Here is a 27,297-nt window from a genome sequence, read left to right as displayed (position 1 = left end):
GTAGATATACTGATGAATGGGGAACACAGTAAATACTTGGTTAGTAAAGTGCCATCCTGGGTCTCCCCTATGAGAGTCCAAGGGTTCATATTCATGCTAACACTCTCTACAGTTCCCCCTGAATATATACAGCCTTCGGGATTAAAGGGTTTGTAAGAGAGATTATCAGTTTTCACTGTGTCTGTCTTAGTTCCCCAAATTTCTCTTAAAACTTCACGTGAGTCTGATTATCTAGGCCTTGTCCCTACCAGAATGCCAGCTTCAAACTATCTGAGACAATGGCTTTGGGGCACCTCTAGTTGGCTACCTCAAACTCTTAAGAGCTGCTGGTTTTTAGGACTTTTCATATCCTTCCAGTGCTAAACTCAGGGTAAGTGGTTTTGCTCGAAATTTTTTCACTCAGCTACTTTCTTACTGATCAACAGCAAGGATGATTTTCCTAAGTTTGTGTTCAATAATCCTACTTATGAGGGCAACCCTTCTTACCATTTGTATTAATTTCCTAGGCTTTGCAATAACAAATTACTATGGCTTAAAACAAAAGAAGCAAGTTTTCTCCTACTGTTTATGAAGCCAAAGTCTGAAATCAAAACATCAGTGTGGTTGCTTTCTTCTGGAAGCTCTGAAGGAGAATCTGTTCCATTCCTTTCTCCTACCTTCTGGAGCTGCCAGAATTCTTTAGCATAGCAGCATCTCTCCAGGCTTTGTGTTTGTCATCACACAGCATTTTCCCCTGTGCCTGTGTATCTGAAGGTCCTTTTCCTTTGTGTTACAAACACAACAGTTATTAGATGCAGGGCCCACCCTAATCCTGTGACTACATAATAACATTGCATCCTCAATGACCCTATTTCCAAATAAGGTCATGTTCTGAAGTTCTGGTACACAAATTTGGGGAGACACTATTCTACCAACTGTACCATTCATTACAAAGTATCACTAAAATTAGATATGGTCTCTTTTGTGAATTGAGTGATGTTTTATGAAGATAAGTTTGGAAGGAATGAAACATCAAGTTGGTACTACTAACATGACAGTTTCTGTGTTCCTTAAGATAACTTATGTTCTCCCTTTGTTATTTTGTTCATGGTAGTAAGAAAAAAGCACTGTTTTGTAGAAAGGAAAGGGCTGGCAGAATCTCGCTCTTCTCCATTCTAATTTATATGTCTGTTTTTAATCTAGAGCCAAATAACTATCGGAGCATGCATGGCCGGGCAGTAAATGGTAGCCAGTTGGGAAAGGATTACATCCAGCTGAAGAGGCTGCTGCAACCCATCCGGATTTACTCCAGAGCCAGTTTGTATGGCCCTAATATTGGACGGCCCAGGAAGAACGTCATTGCTCTCCTAGATGGGTAGGTCAAATTATTTAGCTGTCCTTACAGCAGTGCTCATTAAATATAATGGAATGAAGTATTTGTGTTTATCCTGGTTATTTTTATATTTAAGAAGAGAGGCTTTCTCATAGTGGTTTACTCCTAAACAGGGACTCTTCAACAAACAATAGCACTCATCTTGAGGTCTCCTAGAGTCGGGGGTGGGGGATGACATATCTTAGTCTCTGGGTAACTTGGACAGAATGCATTATTTGCAAAAAAAAAAAAAAAATCATTTAATACAGGATTTCATTGAATCATCTCATATTTTTAAAAGGTTGGGAAACATTACAAATATTTACAAATAAAAATAGAACTGAACTAATACTTCAGTAGCAGTCATCCTGTATAATTTTGATCACTTACTTAATTTTGACTGACCTGACAAACATCTTTTGTATGTTAGTGCAAAGTATGATGTGAAATGTTCTCCAACTCAGTTCTGGCAGTGGGCTAGCCCCAAACTGAATAATGGATATGTCCATGCAGATTTGGTCTACTTATACAGGGTTAGAAGAAATGCCTGACCACGAATTTACAAACAGGAAGAATTATGATTAGTGGGAACTACAGTGGAGTGGGGGAGACTTAATATAGGTAAATGTTGAATCGAGTCCCAAGGTGAAAATGTAACTGAAGCAAGAATAGGAACAATGAGGTTGGTAGAGTCACATGGTACATGTGGCATGTAGTCAGAATCTAGACTAGGGATAGTTATCCTTACAGTTCCAAGTGAGGAAGATGGCTTGCAATGAAGTGTGTAGACAAAGCAGTTAGAGAAATGTCATGCAAGCATGATAATTATCCCTACAGTTCCAAGTGAATGAGATAGTTTCCAATGAAGTGCGTAGAGCAAACAGTTAGATCAAAGTCATGCAAGCATAAACAGAGATGAAAAGAAAGAAACAAAAAATGGTTACTCCTGAATGGCTGTGTGTATCTTGACAGTTTGTAGGACTCCTTTCATTTCTGATTACTTAGTGTTGATTTGAGCTTGTGAACATAGCAGACTTTACTGAAGGTCTGGGGAAAAGCATGGGGATTTATATTATAACAGCACCAGCAAGGTGAAGTTTAATATTAAGCATTTTTCCTCTATATAAGTCACTGAATTTTTACCTAAACTACCTTTATGTTTTGCTTTGTTTTTTTGAGACAGGGTTTCTCTGTGTAGTTTTGGTACCTGTCCTGGATCTCACCCTGTAGACCAGGCTGGCCTTGAACTCACAGAGATCCACCTGCCTCTGCCTCCCAGAGTGCTGGGATCAAAGGCGTGCGCTACCACCACCCGGCTTAAACTACCTTTCTTAATTGCCTCTTCTTTCCTTCTCTCCCTTTCTTGCTCAAGAGCAATTTACTTCCTTTTTGTTGAAAAATTGCATGGCCTTAGTCCATACTCATAAGCTAGAGGCTTCCTTCTGCATACTTTCACTGAACTTTGAAATTTCTCTTTGCATGTGTATGATGAGGAGTAGGACAGACATGAAGAGGTTGCTTTCACTTTTCCTGTTAGACTTTGTTATAAAAGTCAGTTATATTATACTTACTCATATTTCACAGGTTCATAATGAAAAATCTAATCACTCTATCCTTTAAGTCTATACAGTTATTACTTTAAAATATTCTTTTTCTTTAATGACTTGATTAATGTGTCCCCATATAACCTACTAGTGTCATTCTAATAGTATGGAATGATGCCAATTCTTTATTCATTTTCAATATATTTCTTGAGCAGCAACTAAGTAATATGCTAGAAGCTGAGATAATAATAAACAAAACAGATACATTCTTTGCCCTCATGCAGTATTTACTAAGTTAGGAGAGACATAGATATTAATCAGAAATGTAAAACCAGAACAGTATGAACAGCAGTACATGGTTATATTAATAACTATAAGTGCTATGGCTTGATTGAATTAGGAAAGTCATGGAAACATTCCCTTAAAAGGTGTAATATAAAGAATGATTAGTTGACTACACAACATGAGAAGTCAACAGTATCAGTGATTATATTTGTTTATATAGTTCTAGAATGAAAAATATGTACAGAGACCCCGAGTATAAAAACTGGCTAGGTTGGCTGGGAGTGTCAGAGAAGGAAGAGGTGTGTTCTATCAAGGCTTGCAGGCATAATGAAGGACTTGCTGTTCCTTCTAATTGCATTCAGGATGACAGAGGATGTTTTAAGCTGGAGAAGGAAACTATTTGTTTTAAGAAATCTACGTTGTATATACTGTGGAAAATAGATTAAAGAGAAATCAGGAAAATCCATGAGAAGATTACTTCAGCAATACAGGGGGGAAGCAATGGGGGCCTGGAGTAGAGTGGTGGTGGCTGGAAGTAGAATCTATAAGATATGGTAGTGCATTGGGAAAATCTACAATGATGTGATGTAGATAGTAGTAGCTAACTGGATGGTGCCATTTGCTGAAATGGGAAGACAGGAATCCTTCTAACTAACTAATTCTGTGAATAAAACTGTGACTTCAGTTTTTGTGCTATCAAACTAAATATAGATGTCAAGCATATCATTTAATAGGTATGAAGAGATGGGGTTCTCTGTTAGACATATTTATTCCTTTGAGAAGTTTTTAGCATGAAAGTGAGATTTAAAGCCCTGGGAATAGAGGAGATAAGGTAGCATACAAAAGGAAAGAAAGGGCTTAGGTGACAGCCTGAAGAAACTGAATGAAGAAGTAGGAAAACCGGTAAGAAGAATAAGGCACATGAAGGAAGACTTCAGATAAAGAGAGAGGGAACCAACTAATTGGATGACAGAAAAGCATCTTCTGGATTTGGCAGCATGTAGGTGTTTATGACCTTGAGACAGTTCAGGAGAGTGAGAACTGAAGCTGAATTGCAGTGACTTGCCGAGGGGAGAATGAGAGACTACAGGCAATAATGTGGATAAGAAGACATAGAATAACATTACTGTGAAGAAACCCACAGACAACTGTGGGGAGATGTGTCGCCATCAGGGAAGATGACTGCTTCCTTCCCTCAATGCAGAATACAGTCAAACAGGTTTGTAGGTTAAGGTATACCCAGAGAGAAGAAAGGGGGCATAGAGCCAAGTTAAGACATCCTTTAAAGTTGGCAGAAATGGAAACCAGAATGATTGACTTTCTGTAGAGGACAATTCTCCCAAGGTAATAAAAGATAAGAAACAAGTATTTGTCTGCATTGAGAGGTTTAAAAGGTCATATTTATGAGGAATCTCTGCTCCCACTACAGTAAATGTAGTTGAGATATTGAGTTTGTATACATGATACAAACATGAGTGCATGCAATTAGTACGTAGGAATAGGTTGAGAAACTCCACAGTGGTGAAAGAGAAGAGCATGTGCTGTTATTTGACTATGACATGCACCCCGCCCCCCAGGCTCATGTGTTGAAGGCTTGGTTCCCAGGTACTGGCACTGTCTTAGGAAGTGCTGGAGTCATTAGGAGATGAGGTCTAGCTAGAGGAATTGGGTCATGGGACAATGGAGGGGGTGATCTGAGGAGACAGAGCTTTCCCTGGCCCTTCCTGTTTCCCTGCTTCCCAGCCGCCATGGTGTTTTGCTTTACATCAGGCCATAAGCAAAGGAGTCAGCAGACTGTGGCCCGAAACCCTCAGTCCAAATAAACCCTTCCTCCCTTAATTGGTTTCTCTCAGATGTTGGTCACAGCAACAAAAAGTATGACTAACAAAGCATGTGGCTAGGGTTTTGTAGTGGGAAATTCCTCCATATCTAAACATAAAATAGGACAAAAACAAAAAAACAAACAAACAAATGAAAAACCAGAAAAAGTCATTTAGGGCAAGGAAACATTGATAAACATTTTTCTTTTATTTGCCAAAATGAGGATAAATTTTCTTAATATATATGTGTGAAATAAAAGTAGAAAGAAATATCCCAGAATCTTAACCAACAGAACAGAAACATCAGCCTTGTAAATTGCCCGCTCACAGCCTTTCCCAGCCCTCTTGGTTATACAGACACACTACTACATAGATGTGACCAGTGTGGAGGCATCAATGAGAGGGCTGTGCTTCTGTTCATCACTTCATAGGGCCCTTATTTCTGCATTCTTCCCATAATTGTCATTCTTAGTGGAAATAAAATACTCCACTGCATTAATGTACCAAAGTCTAACTAACTAAGCATTCTCCATCTATTGGACATTTGGTCTGTTTCCAGTTTTTGCTTATAATGTAGTACAACTATAAATATCTTTATACATATAGATTTTTAAATTTTTCTTTTGAATCATATACTTGGGCTGTATCCAAAAAGTTGGGTTTCTGGGTCAAAAATGTATATTAATTTTTATGGCTTTATATTTGCTGCCAAATTTCTTTTCAGAATGATTTCACTAGGTGAAAGCAGTGGTATATCACTGTAACATTTCCAAATATCACACCATGAGCTTTGACAGTATTATTAATTAACTTTTGCTGTGGGATGGTCTGTATGTCAAATCTGTTGCTCTGATTTGTCAATAAATAAAACACTGATTGGCCAGTGGCCAGGCAGGAAGTAGGTAGGACAAGGAGAGAGGAGAATTCTGGGAAGCAGAAGGCTGAGGCAGAGACACTGCAGCCGCCGCCATGACCAGCAGCATGTGAAGATGCCGGTAAGCCACCAGCCACGTGGCAAGGTATAGATTTATGGAAATGGATTAATTTAAGTTGTAAGAACAGTTAGCAAGAAGCCTGCCACGGCCATACAGTTTGTAAGCAATATAAGTCTCTGTGTTTACTTGGTTGGGTCTGAGCGGCTGTGGGACTGGAGGGTGACAAAGATTTGTCCTGACTGTGGGCAAGGCAGGAAAACTCTAGCTACAAACTTTGTTTAAATTAATGCAGGGTCATGTTGCATGCTTGTTTATATTTGAATTTTGTTAACTTCAAGAATAGCTGAATATTCTCCAACTCCTTATGTTGTATTGTTTCTCCTATTTATTTATGTTCGTGTGTGTGTGTGCGCGCGCGCATGCGCGCGTGTGTGCACATGCATGACGGGGAGGTATACATGTAAGTTCCTATGTATGTGAGGCTCAAGTGTGAAGGAGCATGTGGGAGCCAGAAGTCAACATCTTGTCTCTTCCTTTTTCACTCTCCTTCGTTAGTTTTGTTTGTTTGTTTGGGCTTTTTTTTTTTTTTTTTTAAATTTTGAGAGAGGATCTTTTAGTGGTTGCCAAAAATGGTGGTTGCCATTTTAGATAGAGTGACTGGCCAGTGGAACTCTAGAATCTGCCCATCTCTGCTCTTTACACCCAGCACTGGTGTTTCAGGTATGTACCACAGGGCCCAGATTTCATGTCTCTGATGGAGATCCATACTCAGGTCCTCATGCTTGCACAGAGAGTAGTTTACCCACTGGGCAATATCCCTAGCCCTGTCTTGCTGTGGGATGTTCTGTATGTCCTGTGGGAGCCCTTCTTGGGTTCTTTGTGGCGTTACCCAGCAGGTCCGCATAGAGGATGATTATAGGACCATGGGCCTGAGTGCAGGTGTCTGAGATGGTCTGCACTTGGCTGTGCTGGGGGATGGTCTGTATGTCAAGTTGCTCTGATTGGTCAATAAATAAAACCTGATTGGTCGTGGCTAGGCAGGATGTATAGGCGGGACTAACAGAGAGGAGAAATAAAAGAACAGGAAGGCAAGAGACACTGCAGCTGCCGCCGCCATGACCAGCAGCATGTGAAGATGCCGGTAAGCCACCAGCCACGTGGCAAGGTATAGATTTATGGAAATGGACTAATTTAAGCTATAAGCACAGTTAGCAAGAAGCCTGCCACGGCCATACAGTTTGTAAGCAATATAAGTCTCTGTGTTTACTTGGTTGGGTCTGAGCGGCTGTGGGACTGGCGGGTGACAAAGATTTGTCCTGACTGTGGGCAAGGCGAAAAACTCTAGCAACACTGTCTTTATTTCTTTTATCCAAAATTTGATTAATAATACAATAACCATTTTGCCTGCATTCCAGGCTATTTTTATTAATTATCATTTTTTACAAGATAACTAATAGCCACAAAGAGTAGATGAAATGAAATATTATAAATCTCAGGACTGGAATCAGTGAGATGAAAACAAATAAATAGTATAAGAATCAATAAAGTTGAGATGATTCTTTGAGAAAATCAACAAAATTGGCAAACCATTAGCCAATGTAACCAAAAGACACAGAGAGAAGACCGAAATAATAAAATTCAAGATGAAAAGAGAGCCATTACAACAGACACTGAGGAAATTCAGAGACTCATAAGGACATACTTTAAAAATATGGAAAATATAAAGGAAATGGATGAAGTTCTTGATATTATGACCTGTCAAAGTTAAATCAAAATGAAATAACAATTCAAACAGACTCATAATACCTAGTGAAATAGAATCAGTAATCAAAGTCTTCCTATTAAAACAAGCCCAGGGCCAGATGGATTCAGAGTACAATTCTACAGACCTTAAAGAAGAAATAACACCAATAGTCCTCAACTTACTCCACAAACAGAAACTGAAGAAACATTTCCTAAATCTTTTTATAAAGCCAGTATTACCCTGATACTAAAGCCATACAAAACCCCAACAACAAAAAGGAAATTATAGACCAATATCCCTTATGAATGTAAATGGAAAAATTCCCAATAAAATACTTGCAAACTGAATTCAAGAACACATCAGAAAGATTATCCAACATGACCAAGTTGACCAGAGATGCAGAGATGGTTCAATATACATAAATAAATAAATGTAACCCATTATACAAACAGACTGAAAGACAAAAGCCACTTGATCATCTGATTAGATGCAGAAAAAGTCTTTGACAAAATCCAACACCCTTTCATGATAAAAGTCCTGGAGAAAATAGGGATAAAAGGGAAATAGCTTATATAATAAGGCAACTTGCAACAACATCATTCTAAAGGTAGGGAAACTCAAAGCATTTTCACTAAAACCTGGAACAAGACAATGATGCCCAGTCTCTCCATACCTATTCATGGAGTCTAAGCTAGAGCAAAAGGACAGCTATAGGAGATCAAGGGGATACAGATAGGAAATGATGAAATCAAGTATTTTCAGATGATATCATTGTATATATAAAAGACTATAGACTCCACTAGGAAACTCCTACAACTGATAATGTTCAGCAAAGTAGCAGAATACAAAATCAGCATACAAAAATCAGTAGCCCTCCTGTATACAAATGACAGACATACTGAGAAAGAACTCATGGAGACAGTACCTTTCACAATAGCCTCAGAAAATACCTTAGTATAACTCTAACCAAGGAAGTGAAAACTTGTATAATAAAATCTTGAAGACACTGAAGAAAGAAACTGAAGATACCAGAAGATGCAAAGATCTGTCATGCTCATAAGTTGATTAATACAGTGAAATTACCAAAAGCAGTCTATAGCAATACAAAGCAAAATTCTAACACAGTCCTTCATAGAGGTTGAATAATACCACTATTAATAAAATTATCAATAAAATTATTATTAATAAAATTACCAGTAAACTTATTAATAAAATAGTGTTGTTATAAAATTACTAATTAAAATTAATAAAATAATATTAAACTTCATAAGAAAACACAAAAACCTAGAATAGCTAAAACAATACTTGATAATAAAAGAATTGTTTGAGCTATCACCACCCAGATTTCAAGTTGTACTACGGGGTTACAGTAATAAAAACAACACTGACATAAAAAAATACATATTGATCAATGGATTAAAACTGAAGACAGACATAAATGCACATGTGTGGACATCTGAATTTTGATGATGTTGGTTTAGATTCGGTCTTCCTTGGACACTCAGCTTGCTATTGAGCACTTCTATTTGTAACTTCTTAGCATCATTCACATCCCATCTTCATTTGTTTTTCTAGATCCTATCATTTTTACTTTTTAATAATATATCTGTAGCTGTTCTCAGACTCTAATGATACCCCCATGTAGATTTCTGAGTCATTTTTAAGTGTGACATTTAGTCAATTCAATTTTGCTTGTAAGTCAAGTTTTTCAGATTCACTTACTCTTGGCCTTTAGTGTCTACCTCCCTTACTTCCAATCTAGTAAACTGCTGTGCTCCATTATACAAACTACCTTCAAATATGCCAAAGTATTATAGATTTTGGGAAATGCCATACTCTGTTTGACTTATTGTCTTTTTGTTTTGTGTAATTGTTTATAAGGCCATTTTTTTCCCTCTTTATCCCCAGATCTTCCATGACATGTTCAGGTCAGATTTTTAGTGGTCTCCTCTGACCTTCTGCTTTAGCATTTACCAAATTGATTATAATGTGTTTGATTACATATTTACCTCCCATAATAGACTGTGAACTATGATCTAGATCTTGCTGCTTTATACTTTTAGAACCTAGTAATATGGTAGGTATCATATAAGTGCTTGTGGAAAAAATAGTATCTGTCTATATAACAAGTAACTGTTTATATGATGTGAAAAATAGAGTACATGAATTGTGATTTTGAAGCATTATAAATTGTGATATCATTTGAGTGAAACGGTGATTTTATAAATAATAATAGTTAGCTTTAATGTCATAGAATCACACCAGCTTTTAAGCTTTTCAAAGCAGGAATAGATAACTGTCTCCTAGTTAGGATAGGAAATGGATTAGCGATAGGATCCTTGTATTTGTGCCATTACAGTGTTACAAGTCTCTTAGAAAATGGGAAATACTTAATAAAATGTTATTGTTTTCATGTCCTCAATCAAGATCTGGACAGTTCTAGACATTGCTTTTTAGTGGAAGAACTGTTCTTTAGGGCCATATCAGTTTCATCTGTTTTTCTCCTATAAACTTCTATGCAGCATCTAAGTGATGACAATTTATATTTAGTTTGTTACTTTTCTTTTATCAGGCAAGATATTTTTCTTGCTTCTGAAATTCACTATAATTGTTTTGTCTCATGTTGATCAAACTGCTATGTAGACACAGTAGAAATCCCAGTCAAAAGAAGTATTTATCATAAACATTGGTTTATTTAATATTTAAATCTATGCTTGTGATCTAGAAAATATTCCAATACCATTTTAAATGTAAATAGATAGTCAAAGACCACAAACATAAGAAACCAATAGCATAGATGAAAAACTAAAATAACAAAAATAAATAAATAAATGATTAATCTAAGAGAAATTATAATCCAAGATCAACACTTAAAATATCTATAATTTAATATCCTTATATGTATATAACAAGATATATACAATAAGATATTGCATTTATAAATTAAAAACATATTTTTATAAAAATATGTAATCAGAACAAATAAAAACATTTTTAAATTAAATAAATCCTTTCTGAAATTAAGCTTAATAAGTACATGGATTATATGCATTAGTGTTGAACTTCAAGCCACCAATAATGCTTCAGTGTCATATTAAGGAAAGAAATATAAACTCTTCCCCCTTGGAGTCATTTAGTCAAGGAATCCAGATTTGAATCCTCTGCTTCATGCCCATGTGTCTTCTGTCCTCTGTCTTGCATGAGCCTGAATATGTACCTACCTGAAGGCTATCTTGTGAATCTGCTTGTCCCTGTGTCTCTGCATCTATGTATGTCTGGTGTGTGTGTGTGTGTGTGTGTGTGTGTGTGTGTGTGTGTGTGTGTGTGTGTGTGTATGCTGTGTGTCTGTCTCTAACAAAGGGCTTTTCTCTGTTTATTGAATAGTATAGAAAACATCACATGGGGGAAGGAATGGGATACTTTACAGAAATCTTTAACAGAGTTTTACAAGAGATTAAGTCACTGGCTCCAACTGATCCCAACTGACACAGATAACAAATATCATTATTTATCAACCAATTTTCATAAATGCTTGCTTTTAATTTTTATGGTAGATTTTAGAAAATTGCTTTCAACTTCTGTATTTTATACTTTCAGCAAATGATACACATGTATTATTCTGGGTCAGGGGTATGGAAGAGTAGTAACTTAAAATTGCAGCTATGCATTATCTTATGCTATAAAAGTTAATTGTGTGGGAAATCTAAGGCAAGTAAAGTTGATTGTCACATTGTTCCCTTAAAGACAGGTTAAATAACCAATCTGATTACACAGTAGGCTAGCAGTCCTAAGTGACCTCAAGGTAGATTACTAACTCTGGCTGTGAGGAGCTCCAGCAAAAAGTTCCAGTCTCCTAGATTGTGATATAATTACAGAATATTGCATCACTACAAATAAGGATTAAACAATGCTTTCATTTTTTCCTGCTTTAACAAGAAGCCTAAACTGCTGAATTTATAAAGAAGAGAAAGTTTTCCTTCACATTCTAGATACTAGAAAGTTAAGATCTAATGTGAATACTTGTTTGCATGATGGATTGTAGTAGGACAAACACAGTGAAAATTTTAAAAACGATTTAAATTTGATAAAATTCAGAGAATATATGTCTACTTCAGGAGCCTTACTATTTATCCTTTCCCTCCAATCTATCCACTATTCAGTTTCCAAAAATATTTTATTTAAAAAATATAACTCATTTAATGTCAGTCACTAATCATTCTGTTGTTCTTAGAGTAGCAGGTGAGCTTCTTATTTTATTTTGATCCACAAGACCACACAGTTAATGATCTGGCTACTACCTAACCCCATGTATTTATTATCTACCACTCTCCCTTTTTCTTCATCCCAGCTTCAATACCTCCAGAGTTCTCTCCATCTGCCATATAGCTGATTTATTCTCATCCTTTAGAGTACTTTCTTATACAACCTATTCATTCATTTTACAATATTTATCACAATTCGTAAGTATATATTTACTGTTTGTTTACTTATTGGTTGTAGGTTATAAATTGTGAGGGTGTGAAAAATCTCTGTTTTATTTATTACTGGCAAAATGCCTACTACTTAATTTCTCACATTTGTTGAGTAAGTTTGTGAATGAAGAATGAAAGTTACCATCACATCATACAGAGTTTCCAGCAAAATAATCTATTGTTAACCTGTATAAGAAACATATGGCCAGTCTTAACTTTCTGCTCCCAAGGTCACAGAGAACTATGGAAAACATTCAAATTAGAATAATGGGGATATAAGTAAAAAAGAACTAGGAAGCAAACAATGGTCTTTGCTAAGTACTGTGTTCAGTAGTCAACAAACCAGTGCTGTGAGATAATACTCTTGTATACTGGCTTAATAAAACACCGATTGGCCAGTAGCCAGGCAGGAAGTATAGGTGGGGCAAGCAGACTAAGAGAATGCTAGGAAGAGGAAGGGCAGAGTCAGGAGTCGCCAGCCAGACACAGAGGAAGCAAGATGACAAGGCAGAACTGAGAAAAGGTACCAAGCCATGTGGCTAAACATAGATAAGAATTATGAGTTAATTTAAATCTAAGAGCTAGTCAGTAATAAGCCTGAGCTAATGGCTGAGCAGTTATAACTAATATAAGCTTCTGAGTGATTATTTTATAAGCAGCTGTGGAACCACGGGGCTGGGTAGGATCAGAGGAAAACTTACAACTGCAAACCAGATATAGAAAAATTGACTTTTTGTATCTTGAATTTCTATCCTTGATTATGTATGATTACTAACACTTCTACTGAGTATCTGGTACCAATGGATGGCTGTATGTGTGTGGGTGATGATAGAAATTGCATTATGTTACTCTAAACATGCTTCTATTATGACTTTTTGGAACCCTAGGAACTTTTTTTAATGAAAAAAATCTTTTTCATACAATATATTTTATATTTCCCCTCCTCTAACTTTTCCCATACCTTCTCCATCTGACTTCATGTTCTCTGTCTGTCTCTCTCTCTCTCCCTCTCCTCTCTCTACCACTCCCTCCCCTCTCCTTCTCTCTCTTCCCCTTCTCCCTCTGTCCTTCACAAAACCCCCACAAAATAAATCAAAACACATGAGGAAAAAAACAAAATGACAAAAAATTGCCAAAACAAAACAAACCGTCCACAAAAATACCATGGTTCGATTTGTGTTGACCATCTACTCCAGGCCTGCCCTGGAGTATAGTTAATAAAAACAGTGAAACTCCATTGGAGAAAGCTGATTTTTTTTTCCTTTGCCAACAGGTTTCAATTGCAAATAACTTTTTCATTAGAGATGAGGCCCATGTCCACTCCCTCTCTCAGTGCTGGGATCCCATCTGGCCTGAACCTGTACAGGCCTTGTGGGTGCTGCCGCTGTCTCTGTGAGTTCTAACGTCCATCACTTCTGTTGTGTCTGGAAGACACTGTTTCCTTGGAGTCATCCATCCCCTCTGGCTTTTCTGATCTTTTTGCCTCCTCTTCCACATAGATCCCTGAGTCTTGGGGGTAGAGGTTTGATGAAGGTATCCCATTTAGTACTGAGTGCTCCAAAGCCTCTCTCACTTTATGTACTTTGTCCGGTTTTGGGTCTCTATATCACTCCCCATCTACCGCAGGAGGACACTTTTCTGATGTGGATTGAGCAAGGCATCAATCGTGGTATAGTGGTATATCATTAGAAGTCATTTTCTTGCTATGTTCCTTTAGTAGAATAATAATATTAGCTTTTCCCTTAGGCCCATTATCTCTCTAGTCTCAGGTTCTTGTCATAAAGAAAAATACATCAAACCATTTTCTGTAGCATAAAACTTAATTATCTTCTGATTTTAACTTGAGGCCACAGGAACAGTAACTTCCCTGCCCTCAGAGGTGTCAGTTACTCAAATGTGTTATAAGCAATGCAAGTAGAGAAAAGAGTGTAAGTAGAGAAAAAAGATAATATTGGATATTTACTTGTTGTCACATCTGTTATGGATATCAGTCTTCTCAGAAGGTGGTAGTAATTATTTCTGAGGCTCCTTTCAGCTCTGAGATTCTAAATTTGAAGATAGTTTAGCACAAAACAAAAACTTTTCCCAATTAGTTTCTTATTTTGTAAAATAAACACTTGGGAATTCTCTTGTGCAGGTCAATACAGAGGAAAGATAGAGAATATATTTTGAAAGTAGGTGAGAATTACTTCTCTACTGATCCATCAATCTAAGGACCCATTTATTCTCTTCCAAGCCTCCGTGCCTTCATTTGTAAAGTAGAACTATGACCAGTGCCTTGGCCTTTCATAAAAATAAATGAGTGATGAATTGAAAGTGCTTAGTACTGCTCCTGGCATGTGTTGACACCCAAAGAAATGACAACCACAATTATTGAGAACAGATGCATTTTAAAGATGAAAAGGGCAATTTTTAGTCTAAGGCATTTTACTATGACTCAAATGCAGGTTCCTAGGCAGTTAGATAATTGAGTGAGGAAGGAAAATCTGAAGGCTGACTCTGTAATGCCACATCAGTATCATGAGGGTGATACAGCTTGACTTTCTGCCTAGAAACCCTGCTTCTGCCACACTCTTTCTTTGAGCAGAAGATGTGCAGCTGGGGGCAGTTTGGTGTAATTATCACAGTGTTATTCCTAATAATTCTGTTTTATTTCAAATGTGAAAGCACTATGTGACTTCACCAAACTCCAGGACAGAAGAGAATAATGTATTCCTTTCTTACTTTGTAAGAAAAGAACTTACCTCTTTTTGCCTCCAGAGAGAAATCCAGCTTGTTCGGTGCTCGTTAACAGGGAGGCACTGGCTGCTGCTCCCACCACCGTCTCCTCCCTAGATGATGACTGTGTTAATGACCCATAACTCTAACTCCTCTCTGTTACTTTTATTTATGTTTTAGAGAGCACTTCTTTCCAGCTAGAGAAGGAGCCTAGTTGCTTACCCAAGATCAGGCTTATGAGTTACTGCTATTCTGAAAGATGTATTCTTCTATCTTTAGCATCATCTAGCAAGGTGTAGGAGTTAGAAAGAACATCAGAGAAGGAGTCCAGAATCCTGGAATGGACACTCAAGTTAGCACTTTGAAAGTCAAGTGATCTTGGGAAATATTCTTTCATACTTCCTTTTTTCCATTCTTTTCCTCCTGTGCCTCCTCCTTACAATTCTACTTTCTCCGCCAAGAATATTCCATTGACCCAGAACTGCTAAGATTAGAATTTGTCAAAATTCTGGTCCATTGCTTTCGTTGCTTTTCTCTGTCTCAGTGGCTCAGGGTTTGAGGGTCTGTCATGGCAATAAAGATACGATAACAGTTGTATCAGGCCTTTTGTTCACATCTCCGTAGATCAGGAAGCAAAGACAGGACAAGAACAGGCCGCACTTTAAGCTTGTCCCAAACATCCACTAGCCTGTGTGCCATTCCCAAACTAGAACCACCAGCTAGGAGCTAAGTGTTCAAGCAGGAGTCTGTGAATGAAATTTTACACACAAATCATAAAACCCACGAGCTCCATACATTAGATGCACCTACAAGGACAGTGAAAATGCAGCATGATTCTGTTTTTCATTAGTTTATAGTTAATATAGAAAATAATGGATTTCATTATGATATTTCATGCTTCTTTCTAATGTACTTTGATTATATTGATTTCCTGTTCCCCTCTTTCTCCTCCCACCCTCACTTAGGCTGTGTCCCTTTACTCTTGCCAAATAGTCTCACTTCTATGTTTGGTCTTTTTCTGAAAAGAAACCCGTAATGTTTATCTTTTGGAGTCTGACTTATTTTAGTTACCATGATGATCCCCAGTTTCATCCATTTTCCTGTAAATAACATACATTTTAGTCTTCTTTAGAACTGAATAAAATTCATTTCATCGTGTACATACACCACATTTTCTCAACACACTCATCTGATTTTGGATATCTAAGATGATTCCATGACTTAGCTACTGTAAGTAGTGTCACAGCACATGTGGTTGTGCCAGCACCTTAGATTCCTGATATAAATATAGGTATGTTCACTTAGATTCCATTATGTATATACCCAGTAGTGGCATATCATCTGATAGCTTTACTTCCACATCCCTCCGTTCTTGCCACAATGAATGCTACCCATCTTTCCCTCGCCCCTTCCTTTCTATGAGACACTTTCCAACACTGAATTTCAAACTGTCCTGAAACTCACTACATAGTTTAGGACAGCCTTGATCAAATCATCAATGTGGTTCTCCTGCATTGGCATTTTTGCTTATTTCCTTAAGGACTGCTATTCCAACTGGGTTGAGATGGAAATCTCAGTATAGTTTTGATTTGTGTTTCCCCAATGGCTTAGATACTGACAGTTTCTTTTTTGTTTGTTTGATGTTTGTTGATCATTTGTACTTTTTTTTTGAGAACTATCTGTTCAGTCTGTTTGCCCATATATGGACTTGAGGACTTATGGATTTGAGGCTTCAGAGTGATTAATTTCTAGAGTTCTTCATTCCAGTTTCCAGTTTATTGGAGTATAAGTTTTCCATATTCCCTAATGATTCTCTATATATCGTTGGTATCTGTTGCAATGCTGTTTTCATTTCTACTCCAGAACTTCTCTCTTTTCCAGCTTGATTCTTAAGATCCAGCTCAGACTTGCCAAACCTGAGTGTGTGGAGATGGAACCAAATATTGTCCTTTCAAACAAAGGCTCCAAAGAATATTGGTACTGCAATATCTAGAATCACTACCATGTATGGACAGAGTGGGTTCTGTTTCTATTTTATTGATCAAGAAATAGATGTGTACAAATGTTAAGATAACAAGCCATGACCAGGAAAAGGATACTCATATTTATTTAGTGCCTGTACTATACTACCCAATATCCTTATTTCTTCATCTATGTGTAGCTGAAGTTTTCCTGCATCCCACTTGACCCATGGTCAGGACAAATCTCTCTCACCCGCCAGTCCTGCAGCTCCTTGGACCCAAGTAAACACACAGAGGCTTATATTAATTAAAATTGTATGGCCTAATGGCTCAGGCTTCTTGCCAGCTAGATCTTACATCTTAAATTAACCCATTTTTATAAATCTATACCTTGCCACGTAGCTCATGGCTTACCAGTAGCTTTACATCTTGTTTCTCATGGTGGTGGCAGCATCTCCTGACTCAGCCTATTTCCCAGAATTCTCCTCTCTGCTTATCCTGCCTATACTATAATTCCTGCCTGGCTACTGGCCAATCAGAATTTTATTTATCAACCAAATCAGAGCAACACATTCACAGCATACAGAGCAATATCCACAGCATCTATATCCCCCACTAGTCCTCACTGAATCTTTGGGGGCGGGTGTAGGTGCTGTTCTCTTTATATGAAAAGATCCAGGGAAGTGAACCTACCCAAAGTCACATAGCTAATGATGGTGCCAGGTTTCAAAGCAGATATCTGTTTTACTCCTGGGTCCAATGGAGTTCTAGTTTGTAGTGGCATTTTCCTGAATTTTCATCTTTCAACTTAGGATGTTATAAACAGTCAAGAATATAAAAAATAACCCTCTTCACTTGAGGCCCACAGAATTTGCTCTAACTCAGTCAGCTTCTTGCCACAGTTTTAGCTCCTGGAAATTTTCCTTCCTCTGTGAAATTCATAATCATATCCTGATGCGTGTTTCTTCTTTCCCACCAGTTTCTACAGCCAGGACAAATCATATCAAGGCAGCTAAAGCCCTCTGTGCTTGAATCCAAGTCTGTACAGCCTCCTCAGCAGCACTGTAGCTTGCCAAACCATGCCTATCATAATATTCCTCTAGCCAGCCCCTTTCAGTTACGACCAGAGCCTTCCAGATATATTTCAACATGGTCCCTCAAAACCTCTATTCTCCCAGCTTTTCTAATCAAACAAGTCAATTTGGCTCTCCTGTGTGTGTTATTCTCTTCTGTGTGCTTCTGTCTTGTTTCAGACATTGTCTTACAGTCCCCCTCTGCTCAATCCCCCACCCCCACTAGAGGCAATTGGCTATCTCTTGAGGGCTAGTTACAGGTAACAAATGCTTGGCGATCTATCTAAAGATTCTTAGCCAATTCCCAGACAGGTGGTAATGTATTGTGATCACTCCCGGCATCTGCCATGGACTCAGGAAAAGTGGCTGCACAACAAAGACTACAAATCTGTTCCTGCATGGTTGTAATAAGGGCTTTAGAGTAGAAGCAGGTTTAGTCCTGCTCTGTAATGAGTTACATGGGTGGTCTTGAGCAGTTTCTTCATTTGTCAAATGAAAGAGATAATGCCACCAACCACTCCTAGCTGATGGGTGCTGTGGGACAGAAAATCTTTGGGATGCCGCCCTGATAGGCTGCCTATGCTCCAGGGGATGACCCTAAACTCATGCACATTCTGGCAGTACTATGTGAACTTGGTGGATTTAAAAAGAATACATGAAGTTAGGGGGTGAAAGTAGTGGGTGGAGTATGGGAGGACTTGGTGAGGAAGGAGTGGGGTGGATTTGATCAAAACATTAGATGCATAATGAAATACTCAAGTAATAAATAAAATATATAAACTGCTTAACAAATGTGCATCAATCAGCAAATGTTAGTTTGTTTTCTCGTCTTTATTCAAGATCAAAATTAAGTTAAACATGAGTGTGATTTTTATTCTAGAAAGAGATTGGTTGGAGATTCTCACTCATTTCAAACCCTGTGTAGGAAGTCTGTATAAACTACCATATAAGGAGATAATGTAAGCTGTCAAAGAGGATTGTAAATAGAGACCTCAACAAACATTCAGCTATGCTATTTTTCAGTCTACTGTCACTGAATTATTGTATACAAATATGGTAGAAATGGAGAGGGAGAGAAAATAAGGGACAGAAGAAAGAAGAACTGAAGGGGGAGAGAAAGCCATACACTCATAGAGGAGAAATGGGGAGGAGGGGCTACAGTAGTGATAGGAGGAAGAGGGGGAGGGGAGGCGCAGGAGGAAGAAAGACACCAGTGGTTTATTTGCTCTATCCAGAACCCAGTATAACAAGATATGAAACAGATAAACATGACAAGGGAAGACACCTGAAATCTGCCATCTGTCTAGAGGTCAACTTGGTTTACTGATGGGTAATTTTTCTCTCAAGTTTTTTCTGTGCCTGTGAATAGTATGGTTGTTACACCATATTTGTGCTACTTACATAATCAGTGGTTCTTTTTGTAGACAAGGAGGTCAGGCTTATATATTCTTACTGAAGTGTGCACTCATTTAGATACCCAGTTCTCTGTGAAGTATTCTCTTTCCTGGAAAAAAAAATTCCAGAAACCAGTTTTTAAGATTGTGCTTTGTAGTCCAGAAATAGAAATCAAACTCTAAAGATAATGAATAAAGCTGGGCTTTATTGAAAGTGAGAGTTGTGATCTGCCCTGGGAGAGAAGGCTCAACAGTTTTTCAGATACAACGTACATGCAGGTGGATAAAAGGAAAGAAAGTCTCCTCGATTCAGTCTCCTGGAGGAAGAAAGGGCTCTCACAATGAAAGGGGATTTTTCTCTATAGTGGTAGATTGGCTTCCATGGGAAAGACAACCAAATACAGGAATGTCTACTTGGCACTGGCCAATTTTCTTTCATCCAAGACCCTGTTTCCTTTCCCTGCTACCCTTTCATGACTGGAGGTCAGATGAAATCAAGCACTTCTCCTCTAGGGATGTAGTCCAGACTTCCAGGCTCATGACCAGGTACAGAAACATACAACTTGGGAAAAACTGAAATTTCCCTTCTTGTCAGTATTCATGTCCTGGGTCACCTTTGACTTATGTTAGAAATCTTCCACTGATGATAGAGCCTACACAGTGCTCTTCTGTGTGCATTAATCTCCACTCTAACTTCACTACCGCTCAACACTGTGCAGCTCTGTTGAAATTGTCCCTTTATGGACTTTGGACCTGTTTCCAAGAAAGAGGCAGAAGGAAGGAGCAGAAGTATCTGCCATGAACCAGAAGATAATGATCTTTTAGGACTCATTGTCCAAAAGACAATGTCTTCCACAGTCTATGACAACATCGACATAGAGCAGAGGGTAGATATGATAAAGAGCAAAATAGATGTCGAAAGCCCTAATTTTCAAGAAAAAAGCATGAAGATGGGGAGCAAACCTCAAATTCATTGACTAGTGTGTCTGTTTGAATATGATATAATCCAATTCCCTGTGTATTACTTCTGTCCTTAACATTTCTTTATCTGGTAGATTTTTAAACAATGTTATTCAAAGACTTCTGAAAACAAAGTATCCAAACCTGTGATAAGTATTCATAACCCTTCTCAAAACAAGACTGTTTTGTCCATATGATTTAAAAAAACAATAAACAATTTATTCAACATTATTCATAAGTTTCATTATAGTTTTCATCCTCAGAATAAGTGTATATATACATTCTTATGCTTTGTCTCATCAATTTGCTAAGAAGAATAAAATAAAAATGTAGTTTATAATAATTTTCAAATAAACACATGTTCACTAATAGTGTTTCCTCAAAGTTAGCTATAACTTTTCTGTTGCCTCAATATATTACTAGAGTCAAACGGTAATAAATAGTTGGAAATAGCAAATATTTGGGGATTAAAACACTGTAAAGACTATAATAAAGCTAAACTATAGTTAAGTATTTTTACATCTTCTGCAAAATAGTATATTAGGTAAGAGTCTGACTTTAATTTCTGTTTCAAGAAAAATAAAACAAATCATGTGGTACTATTCTAAATGCTTTTCATATAGTAAATTCTTATTCATTTAATACATTTTATACTTTAAAATTTTTATTCTATTCCATAAGATTTCCATATTAATTTCTGAACTAGGAATCTTTTAATCATTGCATTGTTTGGGCTATAAATTAATCCATGATAGAACAAAGAGACACCTCTTTATTATTTCAGTTTATCTAAATTTCTTGGCTTCTTTCAGGCAAAAACAGGAATGATTTTGTTAGGTTTCAAAAATATCTACTCAATAGGACTAGAAGGTCCTGTTAGAAGCACCTCAATAGTGCTACAGTTAGAACTTCCACAGCCTCTCTTGCTCTACCATACTAACCCATGCTTCATTCTCACAGTTCAAAGCTTCTCATCCCTCTGCAATAGACTCCTGCAAATGTCCTCACATCAGTAACTTTCACATTTACTACAGTGGGAATAATCCTTCTGAAAGCCAAATCTGACCCTGACTTTTTTTTAGTCTAAACATAGGATAAACTGAACAACCATACATGAAGGACACACTCATGAAGGACACACTTGACATATTTCATAGTCCTGTTAGCAGCTGATCACACGGATATAAATGGGATTTGGACGAATATCACTGATAGGACAAAGGTCCGATTATTATCCTAGGCCACTTTCTAGAGCCCTGACAGCTTGACTCTTGCTGCTCCCTCACCTGCTTCCTGGCACCCAGCCACACTAGACCCTGAGAACATAGCTTGTCTTTGCTCATGCTCACCACCACCTAGGATGCTCCTCTCCCCTCCCTCAATGTACTATTCAATGTTATACATGATTGGAATCTGGTCTATCCACATCTGTAGCATGAATCTTAAAAGTTCTTATTAATAAAATCAAACCCTAGGTCAGTTATTGGGGTCCATGCTGGTAGATCAGAGAGACAGAACAAGCCACAGCTATCTCACCTTGCCGGATCCTCAGCTGGTCTTGTCTCCTCAGACTGGAGGCCTCTGAGTCCTCATCCGGAATGGGTCTCTTTTGAGCTGAATTACTGCTCAAAAGCCTGAAGCTTAACCAGGCCAAATGCTTAACCAGCCAAATGCTTCTAGTTTCTGGTCCTCACACCTTATATATCTTTCTGCTTTCTACCACCACTCCCTGGGATTAAAGGCTGGCTTTCTGGGATTAAAGGTGTGTGTCACCATGTTTGGCTATTTCCAATGTGACCTTGAACTCACAGAGATCCAGAGGGATTTCTATCTCTGGAATGCTAGGATTAAAGGTGTGAGTGCCACCATTTTCTAGCCTTTGTATCTAGTGGCTGGCTGTTCTCTGACCCCAGATAAATTAATTAGAGTACACAATATTTTGGGGAACACAATACCACCACACACATCCCTTTAACACCATAGGTAGTAGAGCTAACTGCTCTCTCAATTATGACCCTCTAAGTAGTTAGTAACTTTGGTAGTTAACTGTGTACATTTCTGACTTCTGGCTTCCATTGTGCTTGTGCTGTGACTGGGCACTGACTTGGTCACCTTCTGATGTATACATTCAGTACATTTTCTTGCAAATAAATCCTGAAGAGCTTAATTTGATGTGTGTGTGGGGGGGAGAGAAATATCAGAAAGGGCAAGATGGTGTTCAGGCCATGATTTTTTTCTAATAAATATGGTTGTATTCTTTCAACATAAAACTTCAACTTTTTCTTTTGCATTTTAGAGTTCTTCTATGCTACTCAGCTCTAGTGACTATAGCTTAGAGACATCACAAGGTGCCAGAAATTGGGTTGGATTTCGATTCTGAATCTGGTCTTATTCCATACCAGCTGTGTAAATTTGAACAACTCCCACACCCTTGTTTTGTCGCTGTTGTTGTTTGTTTGTTTTTTGGTTGTTGTTGTTGTTGTTGTTGAGACAGGGTTTCTCTGTGTAGCTTTGTGCCTTTCCTGGAACTCACACTGTAGCCCAGGTTGGCCTCGAACTCACAGAGATCCACCTGCCTCTGCCTCCCGAGTGCTGGGATTAAAGGCATGTGCCACCACTGCCCGGCTCGCACACACTGTTTTAAGATGTGGCCTTCTATACTTAAACAGAAACATCTCATTAATTGCTTTCTTTTGGAGAGTGTGTGACCTACACATATAAAAAGCTGAAAATGGCCTATAAGAACATGTGTCAGTTTCCTTGTGGCTATTTTTATATAATTTTGAAGATAGTTTTTCATAAACTATTTCTATTTCAGAGATGATAGAAACTATTTTGGAGGATTAAATCCTGTGCAAATATATGTTTGATTCTTTGTTTCTTTTCTTTTTAAAAATGAATGATGCAGGGTCGCTTAGCTCGCCTGGGAGAAGGGGACTGGACCTGCCTGGACTGAGTCTACCAGGTTGATCTCAGTCCTCCGGGGAGGCTTTGCCCTGGAGGAGGTGGGAATGGAGGGTGGGCTGGGGGGAAGGGGAGGGGGGCAGGAGGGGGGAGAACAAGGGAATCCGTGGCTGATATGTAGAACTGAATTGTATTGTAAAATAAAATTTAAAAAAGAATGAATGAAGTTGGGCAGTGGTGGCACATACCTTTAATCCCAGAACTCTGGAGGCAGAGGCAGGCAGATATCTATGAGCTCAAGGGCAGCCTGGTCTACAAAGCAAGTTCGAGGATAGCCAGGGTGACACAGAGAAATCCTGTCTCAAAAAAAAAAAAAAAAAAAAAAAAAAAAAGAAAAGAAAAGAAGAGAAAATGATGCTTACATGTAAGACTGTCTAAGGGGAAGAGGGATGCCTCAGCACTTCAGAGCACTGACTGATGGTCCAGAGGACCTGGGTTCAATTCCCAGGCCATCAGGTGTTTGATCACAGGGAAAAAAAAAAAAAAAAAAAAAAAAAAAGACTGTCTAGGTTTTCTGACTTTTACAATGTCCTGAAGAAAGGATGAAGAGCTTCATCTCCATCTCTTTATGTCTAGGCCATGGAACTCCTCAAGCATCATCAAGTCTCCAATGCTTGGAATACATATGCAGCAAAACGAGGATTTGGGGTTCCCGTTCCTTTCCTTCAGCCCTGTAGCTGTTCCTTCTCTTTCTCAGCATCTACAGGTGCTGACTGTGTGCTTGTTGACTCAGGATAGCACAGACCAGGCTGGGAAAGACCATGTACATAAACAGTTCTGGTCTCTAATTCCAAAAGGGGACTCCTAAACACAGGCAGGGAAGCAGGGAGGAGGCGAATACTCTGCCAGACTCAAAGGAGATTTCCCTGCTGTGAAATTCGACAAAGTGGCACAACCCAGTTAGATCAGCTGTGTGTATTATCTGAAAAGTCTACTTTTCTAGCCAATGAAGAAGCTGTATATGGTGTATATAAAGTGATAAATAACATTTAACATCCTCACCACCAAGCAAATCAATGTTAAGATCTGTAAGAAATTATACAAAACACACACACACACACACACACACACACACACACACACACACACACGGTGGGTACTAACCAGATACTTAGAAAATGCCAAATATCTACCAACCCACATTGACATTTTGACCCAAGCCATCAAATTAATTTCACTCTGGATCACACACTGTGTTATATTTTCCACATTCTTGGTCCTGGATTTCAGTGTGGAACTACTGTGAGAGAGAGAGGAAAAAAAAAAAAAAAAAAAAAAAAAAAAGGACAAAATCCAATCCAAGACCACTGTAGTGGCTGCTGCTTCCTCTAGCTGTCCTTCCTGCCCGGTCTGAGCTTCTCTCTAGTCCTCTTCTCAGTTTTCACTTTCTTCCTTCTTCCTTTATACACCCCATGTTGTGGCTAACCAAAGTCCTGATTTCCCGCTCCGTCCCGTTTGTTCCAGAGGTGCACCGAGTCCTTTCCCACCATCACAGAAAACAGACCTGGGTTGCTCGTTACATCCTTTGCCCATCCACCTGTCTCAAGAGATTCTTCTAGGCAGAATACAGCTAGGGCCTTACAGGAAGGAGCCTCCTCTTCTGGTTCAAGAGTTCTTGGATTATAAAGCAGAATTAAATGTTTCCTTCAAAGAGAAACTTCCCTTTGGAGTCTTGAGGCTGAAAGGAACATTTGAAAGAACTGGAATGTTTCCTTCAAATTCCAGTTTCTGTGTGATAACTCTCTCAAAGAAAAGTAGTAGCCATGGTAATACATGTCTTCAAACAAGTGAGTAGAGGCAGACAGTCACTTCAAGCATATGGCCCATGGCATCTGTGACTGACAAATGAATCCTCCTGACTTTGGTTCTTCTGAACCTCCAGGAGATCTCAAAGGTCTGTGAGTGATTGCTCACGAGGTTCTGCTGTGCCCTTAGCTTCCCAGAACCAGGCCTCCGCCCTGCTTTTGAGCTGGGCATACTTGATAGAGAATATCTAGTTTTCTGTTTAGCTGCTCCAGAATAGATAAATTACTCTTTGTAATGCTCATGTTTCTACCCCACCATGTTTCACACAGATGTGGCAGCTTTGCATTGGAGCATATTTGATAGTGCCTTGCAGATGTATAAATAAATTGGGTTTTCCCATACTTTTTCTGGGGAGAGAGGCCTGCAATTTTTCAAAAGCGTCTATGGTGGTGCCATCCTTGGGAAATATCATTGTTTCCCAGCAGAGATCAGAGTCTTTAGAGAAAAGGAAATAGCACAGATAAGTTTTGATTATACGAAATCAATGTGAGAACTGTCGGGCTTGGGCTTGGGAAGACAAATGTAGTTGAGATGCTATACTGGGATTTTGATTTCCATGGCTGGGGCTATGGGTTCTCTGAGAAAACATCTCCGAGTATGGATTGGCCCAATGTATTTCTTCATCGACCTTATTTTAGCTTCAGAGAAATGGTCTATTTTAAGTCACACCATCTTTTTTTTTCTCTATTCCTTACAGATTCATGAAGGTGGCAGGGAGCACAGTAGATGCAGTTACCTGGCAACAGTAGGTATTCATCATTTTTTATCTCACTTATTATTGGCTGCTGTGAAATGGAAGATAATTAGTTGTCACCAAGTTCACAGCTGACATTTAATAAACTACCCTTTATCTTTCAAGAAAAAAATTAAAATCACCTCTAAAGCTGTTATTATAATACATGTTGTCTGATAGTGCAATGCCTTTATTTTGTTATTTCAAAACCATAACTGCCCCCCACCCCAAAAATACTGACACAAGTTGGAAATTTCATCTCTTAATGTACCCTCTTAAATTAATCTGTCAGGAATGAAGGGTAATGGAGATCAAGCGAGGTGCCATTTCCCTGTAGGCTTTCCCTTTGGAAGTAAATTTCCCTGTTTAAGAGAGGAATCACTTTCAATTGTTCAAAATGTCATATGAAAAATAGAATACTTTATTATATTACTAGCTGTGGTGTTAATTAGTGCCAAGAAATTTGATAATATAAAGCATGTTAACAGAGAAAAAAGAATATTAAGAAAATGATACAGTTCCCGGAAAAGGGATAAACCTCAACAGTCCAGTAAGAAGCTCACATTGGCATCCTGTTACGGCAAGTGTCACTTGCCTTGGAAGGGTAGCTGTCTGCGATGTACATTTAAGTTTTCTGTGAGTCCCCTTCTGGTGTCTGTGCCAAGGTGTTGGGTTGGAATCCTTTTCTCTCCCTACCGAATCTCAGTCATTTCTTGATGTGATGCAGTTGAGATGCATCCCACTCCACACCCTGCTAGCTCAGACTGTAACCATCCTTCTTAGCTAACCACTCCCGCTTGTCTGCCCCTGTTTTATGTGTGTCCATTATGGTACAATGAAAGCGTGGAAGGAAAAAGAAGTGGATACAATAAAATATCCAGAAAGGACTTTTGGGTTGTTGGTAGTCAGTAACTCAAATCATTATGGGAACTGTTTTAGCCTATGCGTGTACTTAGTTTATCTAAACAGGAAGTTTCAGGTTTTTGGTTTTTTGTTTTTGTTTTTTTTCAGGAGTTCTTGTCCTTTATCCTGTTTTTGTGAGGCATAGAATATCCACTTGTCATTTACTCCAAAACCAAAAGCCAAACTTCTCTTCCCAGGCCTTTGGATTTACTGTCTGTTGTGGTTTGAATGAGAAATGTCCCCCATATGTTCATGTCTTTAAACATTGGTTTCCAGTTAGAGGCCCTGTATGAGGAGGTCGTGGAACCTTTAGGAGGTGGAGCCTTGTTAGAGGAAGTGTGTCACTGGGGACAGGCTTTGAGGGATTATGCCTTTCCCCCACTTCCTGTTCTGTCTACCTCCCAAACCCCCAACCCTGTCTCTACCTTTACCTCTCCTTTCCCAGTCCCCCCCCTTCTCCTCCTGTATGCAGATGAGATAGGATCATCCATCTTCCTGCTTACTGCCATGCTTTCCCTGACTGATCTCAGTCTTCCCCACCATAATGGACTCTTCCTCTGGAACTGTGATCCAGAATAAACCCTTTCCTCCCCTAAGCTGTCTTGGTCTTAGTGTCTTATCTCAGCTGTGGAAT

General features: G+C 38.5%; 1 protein-coding gene across 1 annotated transcript in view; it reads left to right on the top strand.

Annotated features, from left to right (window-relative positions):
- The window catches only part of Hpse2 (heparanase 2 (inactive)), a 225,117-nt gene that overhangs the window by 14,888 nt on the left and 182,932 nt on the right, over positions 1 to 27,297 (top strand). The window contains exons 3-4 of the mRNA XM_028888799.2: positions 1,183 to 1,354; positions 25,725 to 25,772. Of these exons, the coding sequence (XP_028744632.1) occupies positions 1,183 to 1,354; positions 25,725 to 25,772 (220 nt within the window). The remainder of the gene's footprint in view (positions 1 to 1,182; positions 1,355 to 25,724; positions 25,773 to 27,297) is intronic.

Source organism: Peromyscus leucopus, chromosome 1 (assembly GCF_004664715.2).
Source record: "Peromyscus leucopus breed LL Stock chromosome 1, UCI_PerLeu_2.1, whole genome shotgun sequence".
Lineage (NCBI taxonomy): Eukaryota > Metazoa > Chordata > Mammalia > Rodentia > Cricetidae > Peromyscus > Peromyscus leucopus.
Note: the sequence above shows the minus strand (reverse complement) of the source record. Positions and strands in the feature narration are given on the sequence as shown.